General features: G+C 36.0%; 1 protein-coding gene across 4 annotated transcripts in view; it reads left to right on the forward strand.

Moving 5' to 3' along the window:
• The window catches only part of PALM2AKAP2 (PALM2 and AKAP2 fusion), a 312,233-nt gene that overhangs the window by 163,827 nt on the left and 134,803 nt on the right, over positions 1-13,603 (forward strand). For 2 of the 4 annotated variants that reach the window (XM_075208422.1, XM_075208430.1), the window contains exon 7: positions 1,457-2,158. The exons of the other annotated variants lie outside the window; for them this stretch is intronic. In XM_075208422.1, coding sequence (XP_075064523.1) covers positions 1,457-2,158 — 702 coding nt within the window. The remainder of the gene's footprint in view (positions 1-1,456; positions 2,159-13,603) is intronic. 4 annotated transcript variants of the gene reach the window in all.

Here is a 13,603-nt window from a genome sequence, read left to right on the forward strand (position 1 = left end):
AAAATGTCTAAGGGAACCTGTGAATGCATTGTAATAGTTTCAATAATTATAGCACACTCTTTGAACAGTTTGACAATAAGGTATTTACTGTGCAGTACATACCCACAGCTGTCATTTTCTATAGAGTGAGTCACTTACTCATGCTGTTAGTAGAAACTGACATCCTTTAAACAAGTGTAGATTACATGCAGATAATATAAAGAATGCAGGAACAAATGTAGAATCCATGATGAAGGCATATCACAAGACAAGTTTGCCCGATGTTCTATTTATAGAATGTGTGTTATTTTTATTTGTTATATCCTCATAGATCTGGTTAATTTGCTGAACTAAAATTCATGGACTTAATCGACATTGTTTATGCCTTCGGTCCAGACAATGGATGTCAGATGCATTTATCTTCATTTTGTATCTTCTCTCTAACATGTCTGTCTTCGTAAAGATGCTAAACACCACCGGACACAGTAACAGCCCTTCTCAACCAACATGTATACTGTCATTTTCAATTCATTGCCTGTATTCTCCTTGTAATGGATCTAAGTCTGTGCTGTCAATCCTTTACACACAAATAAAACTTAGATATAAAATGGACATGCTGGTTTTGAGATAAGACAAAAGGTTGCAGAATTTCAGTGGCTTATCTGGGAAGATCAGGGACAACCGATGGTGAGGTATATAAGCCAGCTATCAGCCTCAACCAAATTCCATCCTTTCATCATACAATATTGATAGGTGATGTATCTACTTATATAATAGGTCAAAACTGGCTACACACACGCTGACCCTGTCATTCAATCCAAGGGTTGAGAGATAGGATTATCCACCAATTTGGCCACACACATGGGTGATTAAATTAGATGAGATCCAGATGTTTGGTCTCCTAGGTCAATCAGCCAGATCACTTTTGGGTCCATTGCAGTAAATCTGATCAGAATATAACAGCACACACTAGGGTATATTGGAAGTCATCTTCCAACAGCATGATCCTGTCATTATTGGGGTTTGCATTAATTTTAAGCCCAAACACACTGTGAGATCTGGTCAGTTATATTGATGCACTTTACTGGATGGATTAAGGTACATACTTTGACAGGTATAATTTTGGTGCCTATATTAAATCAACAATGTTTTAATCCTACACCTGCATGAGTCACTGAGCTATCTACACAATGTTACACATGTTATGTGGCTATATCACCTCGCTTCTCATCTGGGCTCCTAATTGTAACAATTCACAATTGATATCTGTTACTCAACCAATGTCTGTCTGATGTTTGCTCACATAAAATAACATTGAGTTTAACAATCTTCCTGTCATACAGACTTAACACATTGTGCTTTATATGTACAGACGTTGTAGTATTAGTGCACACATGTTACAGTGTATGTTTGCCAATTAACCATTCACTTGCTTTATGTGTTGTAACATACACCTCCTCTCTTGTTTCTGTTTAAGCAATGTACGCCATGGAAATTAATGTGGAGAAAGACAGAAAAACTGGAGAGACCAAAATTCTCTCTGCAGCTGCAATTGACCCAGAAGTGGTCCAACAGAGAGGAGTAAAAGTCTATGACGATGGTAACAAGGTGGTGTATGAGCTCCACCATGCAGGTGCTGTGGTAGAAAATGGTGTCCATAAGTTAAGTACAAGGGATGTAGATGATCTTATACAGAAATCTGCAAAATCAAACATAGTAGCAGGGCAAGACACTTTACCTGAGAGAACTCTTATCACTGAAGGGAACTCTAGTCACATGAAGGAACAATTACATTTTAAGGAAGCAAAACTAGAAATGGTGCACAAGTCAAACAAAGGGTTTCCTGTAAAACCTGGACAGCAACATGTAAGAAGTGCTGGAAGCGATGCTAACGAGGCTACGTTAGAGCAACCGGTGACAATGATCTTCATGGGCTACCAAAATATAGATGATGAAGAAGAGACGAAAAAAGTGTTGGGCTATGATGACACGATTAAAGCTGAGCTTGTTCTCATTGATGAAGATGATGAGAAGTCATTGCGGGAGAAGACAGTGACTGATATCTCCACCATGGATGGGAATGCTGCAGAATTGGTCTCTGGGAAGCTTCTCACTGAGTCCACAGAGCCCTCTTCTCCTGAGGGCAAAGATGAGAGTCTAGCCACAGAACCCATAACAGGTACAGAAAAGAAAGCTCCCTGTAAATGCTGTGTTGTAATGTGATTACTCTCCTCTTTTCAGTCTAAACAGCACAGACACTGCCAACTTCGTATCATGTACCATGGTACGAGCTGTAAAATACTGTGAACTGGGAGTGAATAGATGCATTGCCTTGAAGTTGGTTTAGTTTGTTTTTTATACATCTATAGAAAAGTTACAAGTTACAACCTGTGTAATTGTGTATAACATTTCATGCTGAATGAATACCTTTATTGATTAGATTCACACACATCTCAATATATCAGTCTTAGAAACAGAAATAATAGCAAAGAGAACAAAAAGCCACCATATATTAAACATATAACTGATATGGGGCAAAATTATTGCATACTTTTAAAACTATATTTGACTCCAATAGCTGTGACACATGATGTATGCGCAGTGAAACACAGTGAAGATACAGAAGAAGTGCTCATTAAATAAAATAATATAGAAGAACATAAACAACAGGATATTCAATGGTGATCATGCAATTTTACTTTTGAGGTTTTACAGTGAATATTAAGGGATTTAGCTGAACACAATATTTCACTTTACATTGTTAAGCGACTCCACATTAGTGATATGTTCTTGAACTATATTTCACTGGGAATATTTGGGAATTTGTGGACAGGATACAACTGCTTGCCTTAATTCTTACACTTTATAGTGTTGTTCACCTCTAACATATCACTAATGTAAAATGCCATGGCATGTAAAAAAGCAACATTTAAACTGAGTTTGCTGGACCACGTGAACAATGGACCACAACACTTGGACTGTCATTCAGTATTGCACATGCAGTGACATTTTCAATAGGAAATATAGAACTATTTTCTGTTTCATTTTGAGCAAGTACTGTACAGTTATTACATTACTATGTTTAATCATAATACATATCTTGTGCTTGAAAAACATATTTTTAAATTTTACTATGGGGAGACAGGTGAGGAATAGACTAGTTAGGCAATCTTATATTTTTTCATGTTGTTAATGCTTTTTTTCAAATAGGACGTTATTTAGAAGTGTTTTTTACACAATACAGTTTGTGGATTTTTTTAAGTTTTTATTCTCAAACTTGAAGTATTTGTTTATGATAATATATTTATATGTGTGCATGGATAATGATTAAAGTATGTATACATATATGCAACAGCTCCTAAGAGTTGCTGAAACCTGTTCAGTACATTATATCTTATTTAATACACATGCTAACACATGATCACAGAATCTGCATCATATTAATTCACATAAAGAGATATACAAACAACAACACAGAACGTGTGGATGCAAACATTACCTTTTTGACAGTTCATTGACATAAATGAATCCCAGGTTCCCAATTCTTGTAAGGGTACATACAAATGGATGTTTGTTTCTTTACGGAAGTGTATCTGTGCCTTGTCACCTCAGAAACCCCCCAAATATGCCTGTCCAATTATTTGAATGGAATTCTAAAATAAATCCTTACAAACACAAATAAGATATTTTTATCATTTGCCAGGCTCTAGTACACAGCATGTGTGTGGAAAAAGATGCCTATTGTTTTTTAAAAAGAGGACAACTAAAAACAAAACAAATAAGCTCTGCTTCAGAACTTTACACTTAATTGACAATTGCAGTTATCTGTACTGACTAATTATTTGATGCAAAACTAGAAATTAAAGCTTCAGTCACAATTGCAAGTCTAAAACTTTAAATAGAAGAAGTACAGTTCTCAGACTTGTGTATATTTATGTATGTAGATTATGTACACTATTTAATGATAGCAAACAACTTAATGCAGAAATCCTATGAAAAAATAGGTGTGTCTGTGGCAAGCGATAAGAAGAATCCTGGTAAATAATATTTCTTGATTTGTTTCCTTTGGCTGCTATTAATGATTTGTAATTCTCCACAGTGTAATGTGATTACCATGACAACCACAGTCACATGGTACACAGTGCAGTGAACAGAGAGGCTTTGTTATGCAACTCCAAACTCTGTCAGCTCTGTGCACTGTAAAATCCCTCCTTCCTTTCTCCCCCTCTGCCTTCACATGACACGCTGAGAGTCTGTGTATCTGGCAGTCATGCTGGTCTTCTTTCCAGAGATTTTGATGGCTAAGAAAAATCTAATACATTCTTAAAAGGTACTTAACTTGCTATTTAAAGAACATAAAAAGAACATAAAAAGCTATGTGGGATTGCGGCTTTAAACAGAATAATGTAAATAAATAATTAAAGGAGAACTTTAATACTTTGCAATCATTATTATGATATGTTTTCATTGTGCATATCCTTAGGTATTTGGGATAGGGCTTATTTTAATCTGCAGATTTACTTTAGATGTAGTTGTTCATGAACAGTTTTTGTCTATGACTAAGACTACGTCCACATGTAAAGGAGGCATCATGAGTCACTACCAAATTGCAGAGCACAAGACCCCTTCATTCTCTATAGTTTAAACCCTGTTCAATGAATACTTTATAGGCTCCACTACATAAAACCCTATTATAATAATGTAGCATATTATGATCGGGCATGATTTCTATGCTACAAAAGAACACCTCCTTTGACCAGTTTATGCAATAATATTTCAACCATGTTATCAGGCCCAAGTGAAGTCAAAAGTAATCCAGCCACCTAGACCTGAATTCCAAACTGTCCAATCTCGTCTAGTTTTTGTGGTCAAAGAGAACAGTGATTCCGTCAATCAGAATTTGAGCTGAGCTTGTTAGAGCTTCTCTTTAGGCTTGTTACCCTCTGGGGTTGCTTTAAATGCCGTGATGGTGGTAACGAGTTATTGCACTTGTGGTCAGGGGTGGGGTGGGTCAGTGTAGGACACTCCAAGCACATGGCATAGGTAGCATAACGAAATAAATTAATTTTGCAACATTTTATTTTGTGACCTCAAGCGCAAATGCTAGGGAGTATAGTGATCATTGGAACTATGGGTTCCATTACCACACCCATTTACATGCTTTTACTAGGGTGAAAAAACATTAGGGGCCTGTTATATTTTTTTTTTATTAGAAATCCAGACTATAGATTAACTTGCAGACACTGTTGTTACCTTGGCATGGTCAGGTCTTAAGGAAATTAATATTTCTTGCAGGCTCTACCAGCAGTTTTAATTTTATATGGAAATGTTTAAAACAACCTTGAAAAGAGGGGAAGAAAAGACTCCCTTTTATCTGTCTACTGTTTTTCTTATCACTGTTGATCAAATACATCTAAGACCTGTCTCATTTGCATAGAAAACACCTTTCTAAAAGCTACCCAAATCTCAGACTCAGAATATAAATACTGATGAATTATTAAACATGCTTTTAATATTCATACAGTTTGCTTATATTATATCAGTCAGGCCAAATGTTTGTGGTTGCTTTATTTTTGTTATACCTGGATAAGAAAACCATAAATTTGACATTTGAAGGTTCAGGTATACCAGAAAACCATACTTTATATATCAAGTATGTTTTCAAGGTCAGCTTTAAAATGTAAAGTAATCTATTATTTATTTAATTATTTATGTGTTTATTATATTTCTTAGATAATATAAATATTTTAAGGGAACTGTATAGGCATACCAAGGCATATGTTAAATAATGCATTTGGTTTGGTTAGTGCAAACAAATAATTAGTCATTCCTTATCCTTCATAACTTATCAACTAATAATTATGGAAACGCCTTATTAAGATCTTCAGATGTGAGCAGACATCTAACAGTAAACTTCGCTGCAAATTCTGAATGAGAATATAAAAGTAAAAGTACATTGTCCCTGCTTGCAGTCCATAGAGCTGCAACTATACAGACTATGGAGTTTGCTAAACATCGCAGATCAAAACTGCATTCTGTGAAGAAGACATCACTATCTTTCTTCCACCATGTGATTATGACACAAAAAAACAATAAGGCATTGAAATACAGCACTAAGCATTCGTGACCTATGTTGTCATATTAACATTTGGCTTATAGCTAGGAAACCCTCAGTACATTTGAATGAGTCATGCACTGTGACACCAACCCTTATTTGTTTGTCCGACGTCTTGTTTGTTTCAAGTGGATAAATGTGCCCTTTCTCAGATATTTCTGAGACAGAGCACATTCTGTGGGATAGCAGCAGCAGCTACTGTACAATTTATGTTAGTGCCACTCTGCCTATTAAATGCCACCAAAACTGATTTTTCGGAATACTTTGTCATGTTTATATCTTGCTCTTTAAGACACTTTTGTCCTGAGTCATTAGTATCATACTTGCCAACTCTCCCGGAATGTCCGGGAGACTCCCCCATTTCGGGTGAGTCTCATGGACTCCCGGGAGAGTGTGGCAATCTCCCGCATCTGCCCACTTCCTAGAGAAGTGGGCAGAATTAGGTCCCGCCCCCCGCTGTAAAATGACGCGTTTCCATCATTACGTCACGAAATGACGCAAATTTTGGAGCCCCGCCCCCCTCATGCTCACCTCTCCCGGAAGCCAACTTCAGAAAGTTGGTAAGTATGATTAGTATTAAGTTATGGAGAGTATAGCATTACTGAACTTCACCTAATTTCATTATGAAATATAATTTCCTGTATTGTCAGAAACTTTACAGATAACTAGCACAAGGAAAAATTGGAATACCATTGTAAATATATTGACTTCAAGCAAGTAATTCATATGTTAGCTTGAATTTCCACTTTTTCAGTTATTACAATCACCACATCTGCAGTTGCTTGCAACTAAAATCTATCAAGGCAAACAACAAATTTAAAGTTTGTTTATACCTGAAATATGGCATGTTTACTAGATTTTGCCAATGGAATTCTTCAGTCATCAGTTTGTTTGTAGCACTGCCAGTTATCTCCATTCAGCAGCAAATATCTCCAAATGCTCTGTAATCTAAGCACAATAGTTATTGCTATTAAAAATAAATTTATATAAAATGTATGGTGCTTAAAAACTGTTTTGGTGCTGCAAGTAAATCCATTCATGCCAACTTTCAAAACTTCTCACCCAGGGGATCCCGGGGGAGAGGTCATGTGACAGGGTGTAGGAGGGGGCGTGGTGCCCCTCCCCCACTATAAATTGCTGAAATTCATTGCATTGAATATTAGGGTGGACGGGGCTTAATTACACAATTAAGACCCGCCCCCGCCATTCAATGCCGTGAATTTCAGCTAATCCAGGAGGTTTGCCTACTTTTCCGGGGGTCTGGGAGGACTCCCCAAAATTCGGGAGCCTCTAGAGAATTCCGGGAGAGTAGGCAGGTATGAGTAAATCCATACATGGGGGCAGTAGATACATGAAAATGCATACAGTGAGGTTTATTTACTAACAGTACTCAAAAGTCTACATGTGCACTAAAACTGTAGAAACCAATCATAAATTTGGTTTCATTGGTATTCGCCAGATACAAGCTATAGATGATTGGTTACTATGGGTTACTGAACAATGTTAAAAAATAATCCTCATTATCCTTTTCTTATTTTACTGAGCTATTAACATTATTACTTTAGCTAATTTAGAGATTGACAAAAACTGCTTAATAGCTAACACTCTTCTTATCAGTCATTCAAAAATAATATTTAATATTTTTAAGTAGTGCAAAATAAAATTTGAAATTTTATTCCACAGTTACTCAAATTTGTAATTTCCCAATTGATTGTTAGATCTGGAACTGGGCTTCGTTGGTAGGTCATATTGCATAAATAAATACTGACTTTTGAAAGATGCTGAGTTAAATGAAAATATCATCCATGGACAATTGAGTCATGGTCATTAAATGGTACAATGCTTGCTGGTCAATAACAAGACAACTTGGTTCATTCATTAAGAAATCAAATATGGTTTTAAAAAGCATTTTTACAATATGATTCTCATCTAAAACATGCTAATATCACTAGACATCAGATTTCATGACAGTGCAACACAAACAAAACTTGTGGTTGGATTATCCTGGCACAAAAAAACAATATTACACAATTCACTAAAATTAAAATTTGTAATTTAAGTTTGTATTTAGAATAAAAGTTCAGAAATATTTTGATACACAATGGGCTTTTGGATTTTTTAAATATTTTGTTATCTGAAGGATTTACACTTGATTTGCATTGTAGGTGCCTATGTCAATGCACATTTTTTACAAAGTTAAGATCCTGTAATCCTGATTTAGTCTGAAATGTGATAGAATATTACAGGGTTCAAGTATGGATATATTTAATTCTATATTTATTACATATTAACATATGTGTGTGAATGAGTTATGGTACATGTTTGTTTATACTCTGATTTATGTTTTAATGTTGTTCATATGAGGGGAAAAAATTCTGAAATGCTACTTTACAATATTTTCGAACACTGTTTTCCTGTAACTCTTAGATTTCACTGTTTTCCATGTTTCCCCCAAATTCTGTACAAACACAACATTTTCTTTGAAGCCTCGTTTACTAGTGTTAATATTGGATTGAAAAAATCAAGCGGTAATTATTATGTTTGACAAATTAAAAGATGGAAATCCTGATGAAGTCAAATTACTGTTTTAGGAATAATATACTGAGATAGAAATAATTTCTATGATTCTTAGAAAGTTATGCAATGTATTCTAAATGAATGTATGAGTACACACTCAATGGTAATACAGATGAAGCATGTTATTTAACACACACACATTTATGTGTAAACTGGGAAGGACTCTCCTACTATCATTTTAAATTAATCTAAACATGTTGTAGATTAAATCTATTATGCCTTCATTACAGCAAAAAACAAAATGGCCACCATCAACATGTTACACAAACCTAAAATATTAAAATACACCTACCCTGTCACATGTTTCCATTTGACAGGTAGGTTATTGCTTTCAGGTTCAGTGATCAGTGAGAAGGTACATTCTCTCCTCATTCTCAGCATTTTTGATGAGTCCATAGCACTAAATGGATTTTGGAATATAAAACATGAGATAAAATGACAGATATCTCCACTTGCTAGATAGTACGGTGACTAAACTGTTGCATTGTAGATTGAACATGTGACAAAGCAATTAGAAGAAGTTTAGTATTAGCTGTGTCTTCCCAGGAAAGGTCAGCGAGAGGGACTGTGCACCAATATTATTGCCTGTTTAGGTACGTACTTCACTTACAAGGCTATCTATGCCTGCAATTAAAATGGTGTAAATTTCTTTTTGTGCATCACAGATATATCACAGCTTGTAAATAAACATCATGCATTGTGCCTTATACTATATATTCTATATTTCAATTTCTAGAACCTCTTCACAATGGTACTTTGGGACATATTCACATTTTGCCCTTAACTTCATTGCCATAGTATGCCTTTTCAAATCTTGCAGGCACTCTCTGCATAGTCTAGACCTAATTTGTCCACACATGCCTGGGAGGATGGAATAGCACTAGGAAAGACATCAGGGCACTACCTATTAAATGCAAATGCCAGTCAAGACAATGCACACCACAACACGTATGATAATAAGAAAAGACTAGAACTATAATTTTATTTTATCAAACATATACTCCACTACTACCATGAAATTGGTCCCTACTTGTGCATTACAATTTTGTGCTGATTATCCTGTAAAAGAGGCTCTTTATTCATTTCATATGGTGGGAGATTTACAATATTACGCTGCTTATTAACTACTGTCATTTTGCATGTGCCTTTTCACCTCCTTAGTGATTAATGCAACTGAGTTATACACATTTTTGTGTAGTGAATGCAATTAACTATGCAATTACGCTTTGCTCCTTGTTAAAATTATAAATTCTTTTCTATATTTTTGATTTTGATTTCTTTAACACAACTGGTGGAAGCCAAACACAATCAGAGAAACTGAGAATAACTGACATTTGCTCACAGTACACAGTTTGTCAGTGACATTATGAAAGTGAGTGGGAATAAATCACACTCACAATGTATCCTTCAAGAATACAGAGCCTGGTGACTTGGTTCCACTCATTTAAATGACATTACACATAAAAAGGTGCATTTAACACAACGGTGTTCCTGCATCAATATGACAAGAGCCACACATTATTACTGTGTTGGAGAACCAAGCTTTTTCCACCAATTAACTCTCTGTCTGTGGCCACCTGCTTGCCCCTCATTCCCACCCTACATTATGACACAGTTCCTGTTTCACCTAACTCTTGCATTACTTAGTCACAGAACTTGATAGCTCACTGCCTCCCATAACATCAACACACTGAACTCCAGAAATACTGCATCCTGTGCTGACATTATGATAGTAGTCTAATTGGCTACAGTTTGTTCTGTCTCCACCCAATCTTTCATCTACAGAAGTTCAAGGGCCTAAAAGCACTAACAAATATAATGCTAGTGTTTAACTCTTTGGAGTTATTTCTACTGATCTCAATCCTTAACTAGGCTGTGTGCTATTATCTTAATTTGGGAAAAGCTCTGTGTTACAGCAGGCCTACTATGCTGCATTATGGAAGGTGGTCTGGAGAGAATGGATAACAATTGTAATAATTGTTCAGGAAATCATTAGAAAAAAAAATGTTGTTAGTGCTTGAACTATGAGGTTAAAGATCATTAGTACAAACTGCTAATTGCAAATATTTAGCCTCCATGTCTATTACTTTGCATAAATTTGTCCAACTGGAACTTGGTTATGATATCACTTTTAACATAGGAAGTTAAAGTACATGAAGTATTTAAAGGTAAAATGGTATAATCATAACAAAGAGAAGGATATACCAAAAATATTCAGGCTATACCTGAAATAAACAGGGCTATGTTTTTTTTCTATGCAGCACTGAAAGATTACATGATAGATCTCCAATGTGTAAACATTGGAAACGTTTATGGAATGAAACTACAATGTGCTGTTTAAATATTTTTGCTTTTTGACAGAGGCCAAAGACATTGTTGTGTGTTATCACCGCTGTGTAATGTGTGTATGACATGGATGTGAATTTTAAACCTCCGCATTTAACCGATGTATGTAAACTAGTGAAGTGGCGATGAACTGTCAGGCTAACCTGTCGTTTTTAAATACTGAATCTGCTGGAATATATGATGTTATTTGTTCTGTTAAGTAAATACTTTGAACATTTTTCTTTTTGTTAAATTCACATTGTATAAAAAAAAAATATGACACTGCCGCCAGCACTTGGTGCTGTTATTGTGGCTTATCTATTTTCTCTGTATACTAAAGGAAATAAACTTGCTTTTCACTGCTATATGTCTCCTTTTCTGCTTCTCTTCTCTTTATTATGCACCCTATAACTGCTGTGAATCTTATTTTCCTTACAAGAACTCTGCTTATTCTTAGTCATGACTATACAACTACACTAACCCAACAACTCCCTGGCTGTTTGGCACAATGATTCAATGAATGATTACGCTCCTGTCCAACAACCATGCTGCTTCATTTATGATGTGGGTATATATATATATATATATATATATATATATATATATATATATATATATATATATATATATATATATATATATAATGTGTTTTAATGGTCAAGACCATATTTTGGTTTAGTGCCCCCTATGTACACTCCATGCATTATTACCTTGTTGCACTGTCACAATGTATAAAATCCTGAGGCATGTAAATTATATATATATATATATATATATGTTGGTCTTGCTAGTAAGTCTTGTGTACATAGGGACAAAATCCTCCCCTATAGTGATAAGCATATATTACATTTCTACTAGCTTTGTATATATAACTAGGGGTATTATTCATTACTCTTTTACATCAATTTGTATTATGTGTGATTCTAAAATTGAATTCCATGGAGGGTTACTTATTACTAATGCTCAAAAATACAATTCTGCACCAACAACATAGCAACCAATTAGCTGCAGATTAGCAAATCTGAGCAATGCTAGTAAAACCCTCATGGCGTTAAATCTCAGGAATATTGGAGCACCAACCTGTCTACCGTTTGTCTGAAACATCATCATGGAGGGTGGAATACAGCAGTATCTCTTGCTTAAGAGCATTGATCTCTTGAACTAAAAGGTTATTTAATAGGAAATTACCTACATAACATTTTCAATATTATATATACTGTACTATAATAAAGTGTCACTTTTATATTTAAAGTACCTTATCTTTTTTTAATAAGTAGTTGTTTTTTTTATTTTTGAACCTTATTACAAAGCTACACTAATTGAAGACATCTTTTTAAACTAACAAATGCATTGCTGTATGTGCCATCATCATTTTATATACAAGTCATATATGACATATCTCTGAGATACTTATCTGTAGGTAAGTATTTTATATATAGGTGTTGTTGAAACAGAATATATTTAATTCATAATGCTAAGTTGTTAGAGGTTTGCAAATCAACAATAATAATATTCCACAAAAGAAGAGATATTTAGTTTATGAATCTATACTAGTATTTTTCAAATGTTAAGGTACTCAGTACACTACTATGACATAACCTATTTACTGATTCTACCACAAAGCATTATTAGCTATATTCTCACATTTACTCTTTATACTGTACCTTCCAACACATGCAAGATTCCTCTAGAAATCCTTAATGTAAAGGTCACCGGCTGAGAGCAATACCTTGACTTCTGTGAACAAGTGGAAGCAATACTTGTTCTTACCATCAGGGCCTCCATCAGAAATCGTGGGGCCCAGTACAAATGAAGCAGCCCCCCCCCCCCCCCTCCAATGAACCACCCCCACCAACTCCAGTAGCATTCAAAATGTTTTTTAATAATTAGTTCAGAAAAATAAGAAAAAAAAGGTGATAATAAGATTTCTTTAAAATATACTTACCAAGGTGTTGCAGCTGCTGCTCCTTCTTCAGCGGCGGCGGGAACATCTGTGTGACGTCAGGTCGCACCACACCATCACTCACCGACAGCAGAAGGGAGGATCACATGCTCACAGGGACGGAGCAATGATTCCCCTGCAATCACAATTGACAGCTGCCTGGCTCTCACAGGAAGAACACATGATCACAGGGGAATGATTGCTCCGCCCCTGCGATCACATTGTGCATTCTTCCTTAACAGGGGGACCGCTGTCCTCCAGTCCCGGCGTCTCCGCTGCTGTCGTCAGCCTGGCTGATGACAGCAGCGGAGACGCCGGGACTGGAGGACAGCGGGCCCCCTGGTAAGTGTGTGCCGCCGGGCCCCCTGGTTAGCACGGACCCGGTACAAGAGTACCCCCTGTACCTCCCCACTGGCAGCCCTGCTTACCATGGCTAGATAACTAGCTCCCACCTGAAAACTGTTTATCACACCTTTGGATGCAGGGATGGAACACTACATTGCCGTGCCCCATAGCAACATTATTTTTGGGGAGCAGCTATGTGTTCCATCTACCTGCGGTCCTCCCTCTGCTCTTCTGGCACATGCGTAGTGAAGCTGAATAGTGTATGCTGGCCGTGGAGGAAATGCCATCATTTCAGGGGGGTATAAAGTCTAGAGGACCTT

The sequence above is a fragment of the Mixophyes fleayi genome, chromosome 1, assembly GCF_038048845.1.
Source record: "Mixophyes fleayi isolate aMixFle1 chromosome 1, aMixFle1.hap1, whole genome shotgun sequence".
NCBI lineage: Eukaryota > Metazoa > Chordata > Amphibia > Anura > Limnodynastidae > Mixophyes > Mixophyes fleayi.